This window comes from Coregonus lavaretus (assembly GCF_964263955.1).
Source record: "Coregonus lavaretus genome assembly, chromosome: 9".
Classification (NCBI taxonomy): Eukaryota; Metazoa; Chordata; class Actinopteri; order Salmoniformes; family Salmonidae; genus Coregonus; species Coregonus lavaretus.
The window spans coordinates 31873321-31887971 of NC_139996.1; the positions used below are offsets into that span (position 1 = coordinate 31873321).

At 43.3% G+C, this 14651-nt stretch overlaps 1 protein-coding gene across 1 annotated transcript in view; it reads right to left on the reverse strand.

Annotated features, from left to right (window-relative positions):
- Window positions 1–415: 415 nt before the first annotated feature.
- LOC311135409 (multiple C2 and transmembrane domain-containing protein 2-like) overlaps window positions 416–14651 on the reverse strand; it is a 43610-nt gene continuing 29374 nt past the window's right edge. Inside the window, exons 18-23 of the mRNA XM_084169343.1 lie at window positions 12486–12605; window positions 11379–11420; window positions 6347–6456; window positions 6049–6158; window positions 3484–3581; window positions 416–1229 (exon numbers count right to left, since the gene is read on the reverse strand). Of these exons, the coding sequence (XP_084025469.1) occupies window positions 1170–1229; window positions 3484–3581; window positions 6049–6158; window positions 6347–6456; window positions 11379–11420; window positions 12486–12605 (540 nt within the window). The 3' untranslated portion in view covers window positions 416–1169. The remainder of the gene's footprint in view (window positions 1230–3483; window positions 3582–6048; window positions 6159–6346; window positions 6457–11378; window positions 11421–12485; window positions 12606–14651) is intronic.

A 14651-nucleotide genomic window follows, 5' to 3' on the forward strand; every position in this document is an offset into this window, starting at 1 on the left:
TGTGTGTGTGTGTGTGTGTGTGTGTGTGTGTGTGTGTGTGTGTGTGTGTGTGTGTGTGTGTGTGTGTGTGTGTGGCCAACATTAGGCAGTGGAGGTGATTTTAGTGGAAACGTGAAGCAGTAAGTGCTGAAGATGGAGAGTACTCTCTGTGAGAGATGAGCGCTCGCTCATGTGGACCCTATTATTGTGAGAAGGCAACAAAAGCACTGCATTAGCCACTGCGCCGGACCGATATACAGGGCTTTGATGTGAGCTCAGTAACCAAGGCACAGCGGTGGCCGATGCATGAGCTCTGTTCCAATGGGTGTGTTGTGTAATCAGATGTATTTACTGTGTATTCAGGGAGAGAAGTGGTGTAATCCATTCCCAGTGCAGCACAGTTAGGAAGAAAATCAGTTTGGAACAACTACAGTTTGAGATGGGATTTTTCTAGGTTTTACAATTCATCACATTTTTATTTGAGAATTTACAAATAAGAGACACCAAAACAGGAAACCTGAGAAGTTGCACAGCACACTAGAGTCTCAAAGTTACACGTATCTAACTTTCCTTTGTCCAGAAAATTTATTCTTCATAATACAAAATATTTTGGTCATTGATAGCTATAAAAATACAATTGTAATTCCTGTAATACTTTACCTAAAGTCGATATTTGAGAGATCAAATTAAATTGGTAGGAATGTAAGTACAAAGTAATAACAGGATTTAGCACACATACAGTATTACATTTAGCCATTTGTCCTTATATGAAAATAAAATGTACATGATTCAAAGCATTGCAGTGGTTCAGTTTTACTACTCAAACCAATAAAAGCAAAACAGCAGAGGTCGGAGTTAAACCAAACTCTCTAGCTCTCATTCTTTTTCTAAAATGCATGAATGGATGCAGGCTGGGCCGGGGCGGGCAGACGGTGTCTCTGGCTCTGTGATTGACAGCTCCATGTGCTGCCCTCCTAGCCGGTGCAGTGCACAGCCCCTGTCAGGGGGGTGGCAGACACACAAGCGGGAGAGCGGCTGACTGCACCCCGCAGCAGGGGGCACAGGAGAGGGGGGAGCAGGCGGTGAGGGGTCGCAGGTTCTGCTGGCACTGGAGCGTTGCCATCGTAGCGGACTGGGCCGTGCCATTTTCAAAAGGAGCCTGGGCCTTTCATCCAGCATGTCCGAGGGGCTTACCTTCTCCTCCGTGGCGGGCTCTGGACGCTGGGCACTCTCAGCTCGCTGTACTGCACCTGTAAAAACAAACAGGAGTTTGGTCGGAGGCAGGTAATCTGAGCTCAGTGGAGCACACGGTAATGGCTCCCCCGAGGAGAGCTGGTGCAGGGGAAAGCGAGGCGGGCTCGCCTGTAATGAATCATTTTTTAAACACAGGAGCAGAGGGGATTAATCACAGGGAGGAAGGATTTGAGAAGTCAAGGGTTCCGTACCAGCGCACTCCCCCCTCCTCCGCCACAATCGCAATATTAGAAGCAGACATCAACTGTTGAGAAGACCTGCCAGTGAGGGAGTTGTAAAACTGCATAATCGCTCATTGCAAGTTGTGTCCTTTCTGAGAAAACTTTGTACGAAGCCAAGAATAGCCTCAGCCAGGGGTTTCTTAACTAGAGTAGCAACTGGCATCAATGGGATGTCGACTTTTACATGCTTCAAAGGGAACTAAAAGTTGACTTTGATTTCATCCGAGAAAAGAGACCTGCCACTTTGACATTTGAACTTAAACCACAGTTTCCTTTCAGTTATGTTTGCAGAATTATGAGGCTCAACATCAAAGATTGTCTCAAGTTTACACAATTTCCTACATGTCCAAACATATTTGTAACAGAAATGTATGCTGAAAGTCTAGAATTAAACTTCCAAATTGGAACTTACTATGGCAAATGGTTGAAAAACTGTAAGTATCTAAAATATCTTTGTCTCTAGTGAAAGTAACAGGCCCCCAAAAATATGAATCAAAAGAACCATAATGTGAAACCGATTGATAGTTGGAAAAATATTTAGAAACTCGACAAAATTAAGTTTGAAGAAAAATTGCTTTCAAAACCATTTTTTGTTGTTGCTACAACAATAACATGGCTCTGTTGAATCAAGGTAGAGAATCCATACTAATTACCAAACCCTGATTATTAGAATGGGAGATGGAATGAATGAGGGAACAAAGTGACTGCCGTCTGCATCAGAACATGAAACTGTTCTCAGAACTGACAGATGCTTCTTATTTCAGGACAGACACGCTCCTGTCAGAAGTCCCGGTTTGGGGGGGCTTTGTAGATTTGCACAGGCACTAATTGCCAAGTCATTTTGCTGTCAGACAGGAGCCTGTTTCCAGCCTTTGTAATATGGCTTGACTGTGTCCATACCTAGGCCTATCTAAGGGTTGGAGTTCTAAGGCAATAACAGGAATCTGTGGTCTATTGTTATGGTTCATGTGTTTGTCTTGTTCAGCAACATTATTATTCACAGAACTTTATCTACTGATGAGTCATTATGAATGTTTTGTTTTGTTATGTAGCCATCATCCATGACATAGTTAATCTGTAAACTAGACTAAAAAGTATTGTCCCCATGGAGTCATTTTCAAAACTTTAATAACGTGTCACATAAAATATGTGAGACATAAAATATGGCAAAACTAAATGTATTCATCTTGTTGTTTTGCCAACTTACTCAGCCAAAAAATCACATAGGCTTCTCTCCAACATCACTGAACATTTGGCAATAACTCTCAGAGTGACAACATCAAGGGGGCAGTGGAGAAAGAGACTGGGGTTCAGTGTCTTTCCAGATCCAGACAGTCACGTATCCTAGCTGAATACTGTCTGTGGAGTACTGTACCTGGGAGAGGAAGACACTATTTGCTGCTCCGTTTCCTGCCCACGCTCAGCCTCTCTGTCACAGAACAGAACAGAGAGAAAACAGGATGCACACCCAGTATCACGTACAGTACAGCACCCTGCCCTGGCAGCTATCTGCTACCAGCCCTGTGATGTAACCGCAAATGACATGTCAGCCATGGCTAATATATGATCACATATGGCAGCCAGCAGGATGTGCCGGGTCTCACGACTACATTAATTGACTCCCCCACCCTGATGTGATGGGGACCACGTCAGAGTGTCTAAGCTGACATAGAGCTGGGCACACCAGCCACAGACAACCACAGACGTCAGGGGCCCTCCGCCGGCCCCTGGCCAATCACAGGCTCCGACGCCACAGTGCTTTTATCACAGAGACAAAACTGCTAATCAGGGACAAGGCTGGAGCGATATGGCGGAGGACAGATCAGAGTAGACCCCATCCAGGCAACGGGACGACTGCATCAAACTACCGCCAGAAATAATTGGGCCAGGGATGCTTTAAAGGCCATTAATAATCAAACAAAGCCAGAGGATATATTTCCCCAACACTTGGGAATTCTGTTAGAGCAAATAATGCAGATATCTTCAGGGAATTCCCTCCCTCTGTCTGTATGGAAAATTGGACCCTTACCTTTTGAACATCAGAAGGCACCCTCTTGAGGAAATCCAGTATTTCATTATTGTCAATGGCATACGGGTTGCGTAGCTTCTTGGTAAATTTGTTAACGCCTGTGAAAACAAGGACACTTTAATAAATAAAGGTGTCATCGAGACCTGCATATTTTTACAAGGAGAAAACAATCTTGCGACCCAATCCCTAGCTCTTTCACCGCTGTATGAGAAATTGCACCTTGTGACGCTATTTTGAATTGATCCACAGGAACTAAATTGAATCTGTATATCAATAAGATGGTGAGGTTGTATGGACAGTGCATTGATATGTATCATCATAAATATACACTACATAACCAAAGGTATGTGGGGACCTGCTCGTCGAACATCTAATTCCAAAATCATGGGCATTAAAATGGAGTTGGTCCCCCCTTTGCTGCTGTAACAGCCTACACTCTTCTGGGAAGGCTTTCCACTAGATGTTGGAACATTGCTGCGGGGACTTGCTTCCATTCAGTTACAACAGCATTAGTGAGGTTGGGTACTGATGTTGGGCCATTAGGCCTGGCACGCAGTCGCTGTTCCAATTCATCCCAAAGATGGGGTAGAAGTCAGGGCTCTGTGCAGCCCAGTCAAGTTCTTCCACACTGATCTGGACAAACCATTTCTGTATGGACCTCGCTTTGTTCATGGGGGCATTGTCATGATGAAACAGGAAAGGGCCTTCCCCAAACTGTTGCCACATAGTTGGAAGCACAGAATTGTCTAGAATGTCATTGTATGCTGTAGCGTTACGATTTCCCTTCACTGGAATTAAGGGGCCAAGCCCGAACCATAAAAAACAGCCCCAGACCATTATTCCTCCTCCACCAAACATTACAGTTGGCACTATGCATTCGGGCAGGTAGCGTTCTTCTGGCATCCGCCAAACCCAGATTTGTCGGTTGGACTGCCAAATGGTGAAGCGTGATTCATTACTCCAGAGAATGCTTTTCCACTGCTCCAGAGTTCAATGGTGGCAAGCGTTACACCACTCCAGCCGACGCTTGTCATTGCGCATGGTGATCTTAGGCTTGTGTGCGGCTGCTCGGCCATGGAAACCCATTTCATGAAGCTCCCGATGAACAGTTCTTGCACTGACGTTGCTTCCAGAGGCAGTTTGGAACTCGGTAGTGAGTGTTGCAACCGAGGACAGATGATATTTACACGGTACGCGCTTCAGCACTCGGCAGTCCCGTTCTGTGAGTTTGTGTGGCCTACCACTTCGCGGCTGAGCTGTTGTTGCTCCTAGACATTTCCACTTCACAATAACAGCACTTACAGTTGAGCAGGGCAGCTCTAGCAGGGCAGAAATTTGACGAACTGACTTGTTGGAAAGGTGGCATCCTATGACGGTGCCAAGATGAAAGTTACTGAGCGCTTCAGTGAGGTCATTCTACTGCCAATGTTTGTCTATGGAGATTGCATGGCTGTCAGCAACGGAAGTGGCTGAAATAGCCAAATCAACTAACTTGAAAGGTTGTCCACATACTTTTGTATATATAGTGTATATGTTGGCAGCTCAACAGTACAGAGAATGCTGTAATGTAGGCAGCAGGTGCACAGTAACACAAACATCCATGAGAGCTTTTGAACAGAGCCTGGTGGCTGACTGCAGAACATACATTTCAGTCCGTGTCCAAGGGCGACTCAGGTCCTCTGAGTACACATACAGTACTAAAGCCCGGAGCAGAGATTACCAACCTCCCCTCGCCCTATCACCACTCCACCCCCAACTACCTTTCCATATCATTCAAACAACCAAAACATTTCTTAGGTTTCCTTTCAAATAACTTTATTATTTCTCTAATTTTCAATAGTGTTATTTCCCCCCATTCCACACTATTTCTAGAAAGGAAACAGATACCTCTGGGGTCTTGTTCTAATGAGACCATATATTCACTGCTAGTTACAGCGCTTACCTCGACATGTACACAAAGAACCTAAGGACCTAAATGTGTGCAGACTACATGAAAAGCTTGCATCACAACCAGAGATGGGGGTTAACTGGGGAGTGAGGAGAGTCTATCAGTGCTTTTGTTTGATATGATTTTGGTATTGATTGTGTTGGAGGCAGTGTAGAAGTACAGTTAGTTGTGGGCTAACAGCTGGAGGAGGAGTGTCTGTTTCCCTCTGACCGCTGAGACGACTGCCTTCCTCTGTTGGACTGGAGCAGATAATGAGGGTTTCCACCAGGAGCCTACACTGCCCAAGGACATCCTGTTTTATATACAGCATGATGCTCTCTGCCTCGTCGCTCGGCTTTGTTTTCTCACAGACCCTGAGCCTAGCCTCAGACTGGTCTGCTTACATCCCCCACTGAGCAGAGCTCTGAGCACACTGAGCCTCTGGAGCTAGCAGCCTGAGCTCTGGTGTGAGGATGGATGAATGTTCAAATGACTTCAATGAAGAACATGTTATAATGATAATGGATATAAGTGCTATTCACTGTAATTGTCTTTTTACAACAATGTTTTGCAGAAGGGGAAGCTATCCATTCCAAAACAGTATTTATTATTCAAATAATGGTGTATATTTGACTTACCCCATATCAAGATAATGTAGCGCAGTGGGATGTAGTATAATGCTGCTGTTGCCACAAAGAGAACCAAGCAGGCCAGCCAGGACAGGAAGGGCACAGACCAGTTGAACGTGCTGTGGATTAAATATTACATCAAATAAAGTCAGAATATCATTATGACTAAGAGGATACAAGATACTGCACAATCAATAATGTAGTTGCAAGCCAAAGCCGTATACACCCACTGTTACAGAGAATATTGAACTCCAGTTTACTGTAATGGGTTATGAAACATTTCCAAAACTTAAAATGTAAAACTTACTTCTTGACTCTTTCCCCGATGCATGCAATTTCATCCAAAATGTTTTGGACAATGATGACGATCTCTTGGACCATATGGATTTTGTCCATCAGTCCCTTTTTCCCTGATTCCTATAAATACACAGGCACTGATGAGGTCTACTGTACTGTATGTCAATTGTTTGAAGAAGCAGACAAAGCCCAGTTTATCTCTGCTGCGCTATCATGAGTAATTCATCTATTGAATTGCCTATAATGAGCAAACTATGTCTCTTCAGACTATGCTTTTGAAAATGAGGCAGATTCAACGTTGAAAAGCTGTCATGAGGATGGCTGTGAGATTTCCACTTTTGTCCGCCACAAACAATGGAAGTGCTCTACATCAAAATCACAGATTAACTGGAGGATGAGACAGACATAAAATGGCCATCAGCAATCAGGCAGCAGCCCAGATGACCCAGACAGGAAGAGCAGACAGAGGATGTATGTTGTAAGGGAGTCGAATCCCACAAGTCTCCATAGGGTGGGTTTGGACTTGTTCTGCCAGTGCTATCCCACCTACCTCTATACTCATTCTGTCTGTCTGTCCTCACACCTCTGTGTGTGTGTGAGGGGGCAGTGGCTCAGCCACCCTAGAACACAGGGTTGTAATCATTGGATGTATTCTCACTCATATATAACTCTCATATCATGTGAATGGGCTATGGCTATGTCCACCTTCATCACCAACAAAGTGTATATATAGTGTTATAGTGCTAATTTTGTATTGATATATAAATATCATGGTGTATATGGTGCAAAAGCTGTGATATGATACAGACATCTTATATAGACCAGATGGACATGTTATGGGAAGGTGTCTGTCAATATCAGTGTGGGGGAAATAATAGATCTTCTCTGGCTTGTCTTGAGTTGAACTAGACATGATCAGATGAGTGCTGCTAACAGCAGAGAAGAAGCAGCGCTGGGAAGCTTTCCAGAAGGAGAGGCTGGAGATGATAACACCAGTAATGCAAGCTAAAGAGGGCTGAGAAGACTCACATCAAAAGGAGGACATAATGACAGGAATGATGACAGAGAAGAGCGAGGGAGAGAGAGAGGGAGGTATCTGATGGAGTCTAACAGGAGGCTTGACGATGTCTATATGTTTGTGTTAGAAGGCAGTTCCAGCCCCAGCCTGGCTTCAGAGACAGTGTCCAGACAGAATGTTTTTATCAGAGTCTCATGAGGCAGCCCCTGGGAAAACACGCTGTCTGCCAGGCAGCACAGAGCAACGAGACTCCCCACTGTCAGTCCTCAGTCTCCTCCACAACAACCACAGGAAGAGAGCAATTCCCACCAGGCCGCTGGAAATATCTCAAATATGCTCTCTCAGAGATCCATGAAGAGATTATTATCCCATAGTATGATAAAATAGAGGGGAGGGATAGTACTGTACCCTATCATCATATGGAAGAGATTACTATCCCATAGTGTCATACAATAGAGAGGGAGGGATAGTACTGTAGCCTATCATCCTATGTATCATTGTTTTATAGAAGAGACACGGCACTGTCTACAGCAAGACAAAGAAAATCTCCAACCTCAGTCTAATGTGAATGCAGAATGCATATCATTTACTTCACATTAGGTGTTAATTTAGCTCTTTCTCCTGAGCTCTGATTCACAGCAGAGGAAACTGTTTGTGCCTGCTAAAAGCCATTAAGATCCATGTCTGTGTGCTCCTGATGGACAGAGAGCTGTGCACGGGGAAATGAGAGCTCACTGGATATGGAGACTCATCAGTTAGAGATATGAAAGGGAATCTGAGCCTATCTAAAATTGATTAAGGCCCCCTAAACATGAATTAGGATTCAAATCTGATAAGAGATATGAACTCTTATTTAAAACAGATAGGACTGTGTGCACAAGGTAGATGTAGCCAAAGAGGCAAAAAATAGAAATACAAATAATAATAATAATAATTGAGCTTTCATTTGAAAAAAGAAATCCAAATGATATGTTCTATAAAGTATGCATCAATAAGCTCTCATGATTATCAACTTTAATTTCCCTTAAGACCCTTGAAGTCCTCCATCTCCTTAGTGATGAGCATTGGAAGTCCTTTACTACATCACTCATTTGATGATATTATTTATCTTCGTTCATTTCCCTTTTCAACCCCCTACAAAACTGTTCTGTGCTGCTGGTAAACAGAAATAAATGAAAGGTATTCTCCTGAAGTGTAAGGGATGGGTATACTGGTGGGGATGGACCACATAAATCATAAATGTGTACTGATTAGAAAAACCTGTGTCAAATCATATTCTCATTTCAGATAAAATTGTAAAAGTTATACCTTTAAAGGGAACAGATTTGATCTCCTGCACAAAGGTAAACAGAAAATGTGGTTTCACAGGCATGTTGGGCATAATCAAATGCTGAAAAAAGCTCATTTAACATTGCTTTAATTTGAATAAATGGAACCAAATTTGAATATTCATTCAAAGCTTGACTGAATATTTTCTAGTGACTTATTACACAAAGGAGAGAAACGTTCATCTTAATGTAAAACACCTGTGATTTTGGCATGGATTCTTTTATGATATTAAAACGAGCTAACAAGCAAATGGATACACAAACAAACGTGTGGGCAGTGAGCAGCTCCCAGAGGCAGTACGTGTTAGAGGGTACATACCTCCAATAATGCACATCACTGACCATGACATCAGCAGTCTGTCTGGCTGGTGTGCTGAAGGTGACCCAGTGGTGACTAGGGTCTGAGGGGGTAAGGGAAAGCACCCCTTCAGCTCAGTCTGTCACCCCCTCAACCACCCTCCCCAACCCCCTGCTCCCCTGGGCAGTGCTTGAGGAGCAACGCTCCCCCCATTTCCCCCTAGACCAGCCTTACCAGCCAGGGGCCATAGAAAACCGGTTTTATCTTCTCTGTTCATTGTGATGGAGATCTATGGGCTTCTTTTACTTTTCTAGTTTTTTTTAATGTTATCTAATAAATATTGTCCGTCTGCACAATTGATACCTAAGGCCAAAGGGAAGTCACTTTGGCCACACATCATTTGTAAGCTGTCTCTTTCCCTGAGGACAGATTTGTTCACAGAGAGAGAGATCTGTTGTGTATTATCCTGATGTAACGTAGCCGGGCCTTTCGTCTCTCTTTAACATCATGCCTTCACATTCCTACTGCTCTATCGGAAGTTTACATATCTCCTTCCTCCAGGGGAAAACAGGGAAAAAACATTTGAGTGGCAATGGTAACCTTCTCAAAGGGAATAACCTTTATTCAGTTCTTAGCGAAAGGACTAGAAGAAAAAGTAGTGCCTTTGAAGTCATCAAATTGAACACTGATCACTCTTTAACCCCAAATAGTTTAAAAGAACACTTTGATATGAAGTGTAAAGCTACACTGCTTGGTCTGTCTGCATGATATTACATTTAAGTGACAGCAAAACCATAACACGACTTTCAAATAAGCCACTTTAAATTAAAGCTGACATCTTAAAACAAACACAGGAACTGCTTAATTAGTAAATGAAAGCAGATATTTCACAGAGTGTGAATGGGCTTACTGGGCTCACATTAAACCTTTTAGAGAGGACTTCAAGGAACAGGAATTATTTGGTTTAAGCCATTACACTGAGCTCTGCAACACATGGACATGTATTTAGAAAAATCTACTCCCTGCTTTTTTTTAGACGTACCTATTTTTTAATCTAAAGGAGAAAACAAACGGAATACATTTTAAAAAGAGCCAAATCATTGAGGTTGAGTGAAATTATGAAGACCTGCTACTAATGATCCTATTCAGCAGTATAATTATTAAAGGCCACAAAAGCAGCAAATCCTCATTCAGTATTCATACAAACACACAATTGTCATATCATTACTATTTGTTTGGGGACTGGGTTGTCTTTTCTAAGCCATGATTACAAATGCAGTGCAACTAAGCGTAAGCTGTATTATGTGTATGCACACATATCATGAGAGTTTCATCCATGAATTAGCCTGTGCTTTCAGACAAGATATGGAGGACGGGCCTGTTTTCTAGCAGAGGGTGTTCCTCTCCATAAAGTTAGCCCCTGGTCATCACAACAGAATATATTGAGCACATTATGGATATGATTCCTGGGCCAAGACGCACTGCAGAGGGGTCATTGCTTGGAGGCTTTGCAGCAGCTCCACACTTCCCCACTTCTCCACCATAAAGCAATAATACACATCCCATTAACTCTTGCCTCTCCTAACTAAAACGAAGGGAAATGTCTAGATAAGAGGAACAAAGAGTAAAGGACATGACACTTTTGACTTCTTCTTTTGGTGTGGAGGCTGGTGGGAGGAGCTATAGGAGGACTGGCTCATTGTAATGCCTGGAATGGAATTCATTGAACGGAGTCAAACATGGTTTCCATATGTTTGATAGCGTTCCACTCATACCATTCCAGCCATTACAATGAGTCCATCCTCCTATAGCTCCTCCCACCAGCCTCCACTGGTGGGCAGGCATTCAAATAATTGTTTTGGGATTATCACGTTCAGATTAACAATTATACATTTGGCATCATTATGAATATAGAGATCCAATTGTTTAAGTGAGTGATAATCTTGATAGAATAGTAAGTACATTTTCTTAGCCTCATTTGTTATTGTAGGGAAATGGTCAATCTCATAGTAACCATCCCATTTAGAAAAGTCTGGTGAAAAAATCTTCACTCGCTGCTAATATCTCCAACGGCAGACAAACTTCAATTAATGATGCAGTTTAACGTAGATTTTGAGTTTAAAAGGGCTGGGACAATGCGGCAGAGCACATTTGTAGTGATACTGAATACTCAATGAAATAGAAGGAAAGTGCTGAAGGAGATGTGTTTGTTCACATGCTATTACTGTTTCCTACATTCTGTCCTAATTTTGAATGCATAAAATGTTCTCTTCTTGGGTAAAGACAAGCTTCTGAGAGATGATTTCCAGTGGAACTATGCAAAAGTCGCAACTAGAACTTGTATAACTGGCATACATAATATATTATACAATAGTCAGAAATAAAGGAAATAAAATACCTTCTCATCTTCCTCCTCATCATCGGTCATGTTCATGTTCACCTACAAGAGAATGGAGAGAGGTAGTGAGTTTTCAAATGGACAGGGACACACGCGGGCACTGGAGCATTTTTAACAAACACCTAGTAATGAAATTCTGCTCTAGTACATATACCCCTATTGGGAGAGGCCTGTTTCCATAGAGACTACATCACAGGGGTGACCTCACACAAAAGGAGAGGTGAAAGAGGGCCTTCCTCACAAGAGTACTGTCACAGCAAAGCAATCTAATTTCTTCACAACATAAACACAACAGAAAAACAGAAAGAGGAAAACAACTTTTAATTTGGATGCTGTTGCCTAGATCCCTTTACATCAAGTCATCCCTGACCCCTGCATGGTGCACACTGTGACATTGCCTGGGAACAGGGTTGTGTTACTGCCGGGCACAGGGTCACAGAGAGGTGACAGAGGCGCCACACTGGATATGAGGGTGAATCCAGGCTTTAACATTGCCCGGGGACTGCATCTTTGCCAGCAGCCTCAAACACAATCAGTGGGCTGGGGATGGGGATGGGGATGTTGCTGCAGGGAGGGGATGTTTGCAGGCCAAGGACCCGGCCGTCGAGATGGCTTACAACACAGTGAAATTGGAGGGCATTGAGAAGTGTGAACAGCATTAACCTTTACAGACCTGGCTAGGAGAGACTTGATTCCCATAACCTAGGCTTTGATACAGAGGAGATAGCTGTGCCATCTTGAGAATGTACTCAATGCACTTCTACAACAGTATCTACACAACATCAATACAATGTTGTATGTTGAAAGAATACTGTATATGTATCAACATGGTAAAAAAAAAAGCATTTTGCAAATATTTTGCTAAAATGATGGAAACGGCATACTCTTGATTATTGTAGGGCATTGCGGGCAGTTCAACTCAGCTAGTGGGAGTGCAAGTCTATGTCCTGGGTTCTGAGAGAGACAGAGTCTAGCACAAGGAGTTGGTGCACAGCTCTGCATGCTCCTGACCGGTGAGTGGGCGAGGGGGAACATGAAGAGCTGCTGTGACATGTGTAGTATAGACCAGAGCTGTATGGAGTACAGTACAGTAAAGGAGACACTCACCAGGTCCTGATTGCTGCTGATCCTCTCTGTGGTGATCTGGAAGTAGTTCCAGCCAATGAGCAGCAGCAGGAAGAGAGGCAGCATGAAGAGCTCCCAGGTCCACACCGTCACCACGAAGATCTGGAAGGACAGGAAGGACAGGGTGGGGCAGAGGGTGGGAGACGGTGAGACTCATGAACAGCACGGATACTGCACGGTGGGTGGCACTGCCTTCATACAACATGGGCCAGAATCCAAGCCCAGATGTCACGGACACAATGTCCTGCTCCCACATCCCAGCATTCTCCACTCAAAACAAAATGGGATTACCCACCACCCAAGCCCCATGAGCAACACAGCAGACCGCAAAGCTACGCCACTACAATATACAGCAGGGTACCCCAATTGGCGGCCCAACTTTTCTGGGCATTATTTGTTTTTCATTCTTGGACATAAAAGACTAAAAACACCAGAAAATCGTCTCCAAGTGAATTTAGAAAATCTGTTCCAAAGTATTCCCACGCATAATAGAGAGATATATGTGATCGTATACAAATGTATGCAAGGTTTGAAATGATTATGTTTTAGTCAAATATTATATGTTTGGGCTTCTTGTGATCAATTTGCAGTCTACAAATAATTTTTATTATGTTCCGGCTCCCTGACCATCCGCTCAAGAAAGAAATTGGCCTGCGGCTGAATTTAGTTGATGATCACTGCTATACCGCATCAGAGCCCCCTCTTAGTGACTGGGAAGTAAGAGACCTTTGGGAAGGATTTATTAATATTCCAAAATCCAATTTATTTACAGAGATAACATGTGCTGTCAGTGTGCCTTTCTGCAGAACAGAAAGTCTGACAAGGGTAGGCTGTCTCTTATACAGCATATCCAACCCTCTTAGATTGGGAAGCATTTGGGCTGTCTGACTGTGACAAGGCACATATGGCAACTGGAGGAGCATTTGCAACGTTTACCCCTCCACAGCGATGATAGTGAGAAAAGCCAAGACCCCTGGTTGAAATAAGATGGATCACACTGAATGAGTAATCCCTCATAATTCTGTAAAGGAGCGGCGCTAAGAACAGCGAACAACACCCACTGCACTTCACAGCAGAGCACTAATTGGACGGCTGCATTTAAACCCATTTAGTGACAGTCTAATGAGGCTGGCTCTAGCTGAAATTATCCACTATGTGTGAGGAGGAGCGCACTAGCAAGTTGACAGTGAAGAAATAAAAAAGTCCTCCAAGTTTTTAAATCTATTACTGCGTAACACTTGGTGTAGACATTCATTTTACCCATTCTATAACTCTACTGTAAGGCTCTAATCAAATCAAATCAAATGTTATTTGTCACATGCGCCGAATACAACAGGTGTAGACCTTATCGTGTAATTCTTACTTACAAGCCTTTAACTAACAATGCAGTTTTAAGAAAATAAGAGTTAAGAAAATATTTACTAAATAAACTAAAGTAAAAAAAAGTAACACAATAAAAGAACAATAACGTGGCAATATAGAGGGGTTACCAGTACCGAGTCAATGTGTGGGGGAACAGGTTCGTCGAGGTAATTGAGATAATATTTACAAGTAGGTTTGTGTAAAGTGACTATGTATAGATAATAAACAGCGAGTAGCAGCAGCGTAAAAAAAGGGGGTCTATGCAAATAGCCCAGGTAGCCATTTGATTAGCTGTTCAGCAGTCTTATGGCTTGGGTGTAGAAGCTGTTAAGCAGCCTTTTGGACCTAGACTTGGCACTCCGGTACCGCTTGCTGTGCGGTTGCAGAGAGAACAGTATATGACTTGTGTGGCTGGAATCTTTGACAATTTTTAGGGCCTTCCTCTGACACCGCCTGGTATAGAGGTCCTGGATGGCAGGAAGCTTGGCCCCAATGATGTACTGGGCTGTATGCACTACCCTATGTAGTGCCTTGCGGTCGGATGCCGAGCAGTTGCCATACCAGGCGGTGATGCAACCAGTCAGGATGCTCTCGATGGTGCAGCTGTATAACTTTTTGAGGATATGGGGACCCATGCCAAAACTTTGCAGTCTTCTGAGGGGAATAGGCATTGTCGTGCCCTCTTCACGACTGTCTTGGTGTGTTTGGACCATAATAGTTTGTTGGTGATGTGGACTCCAAGGAGCTTGAAGCTGTGTTGTTGCCTACCCTTACCACCTGGGGATA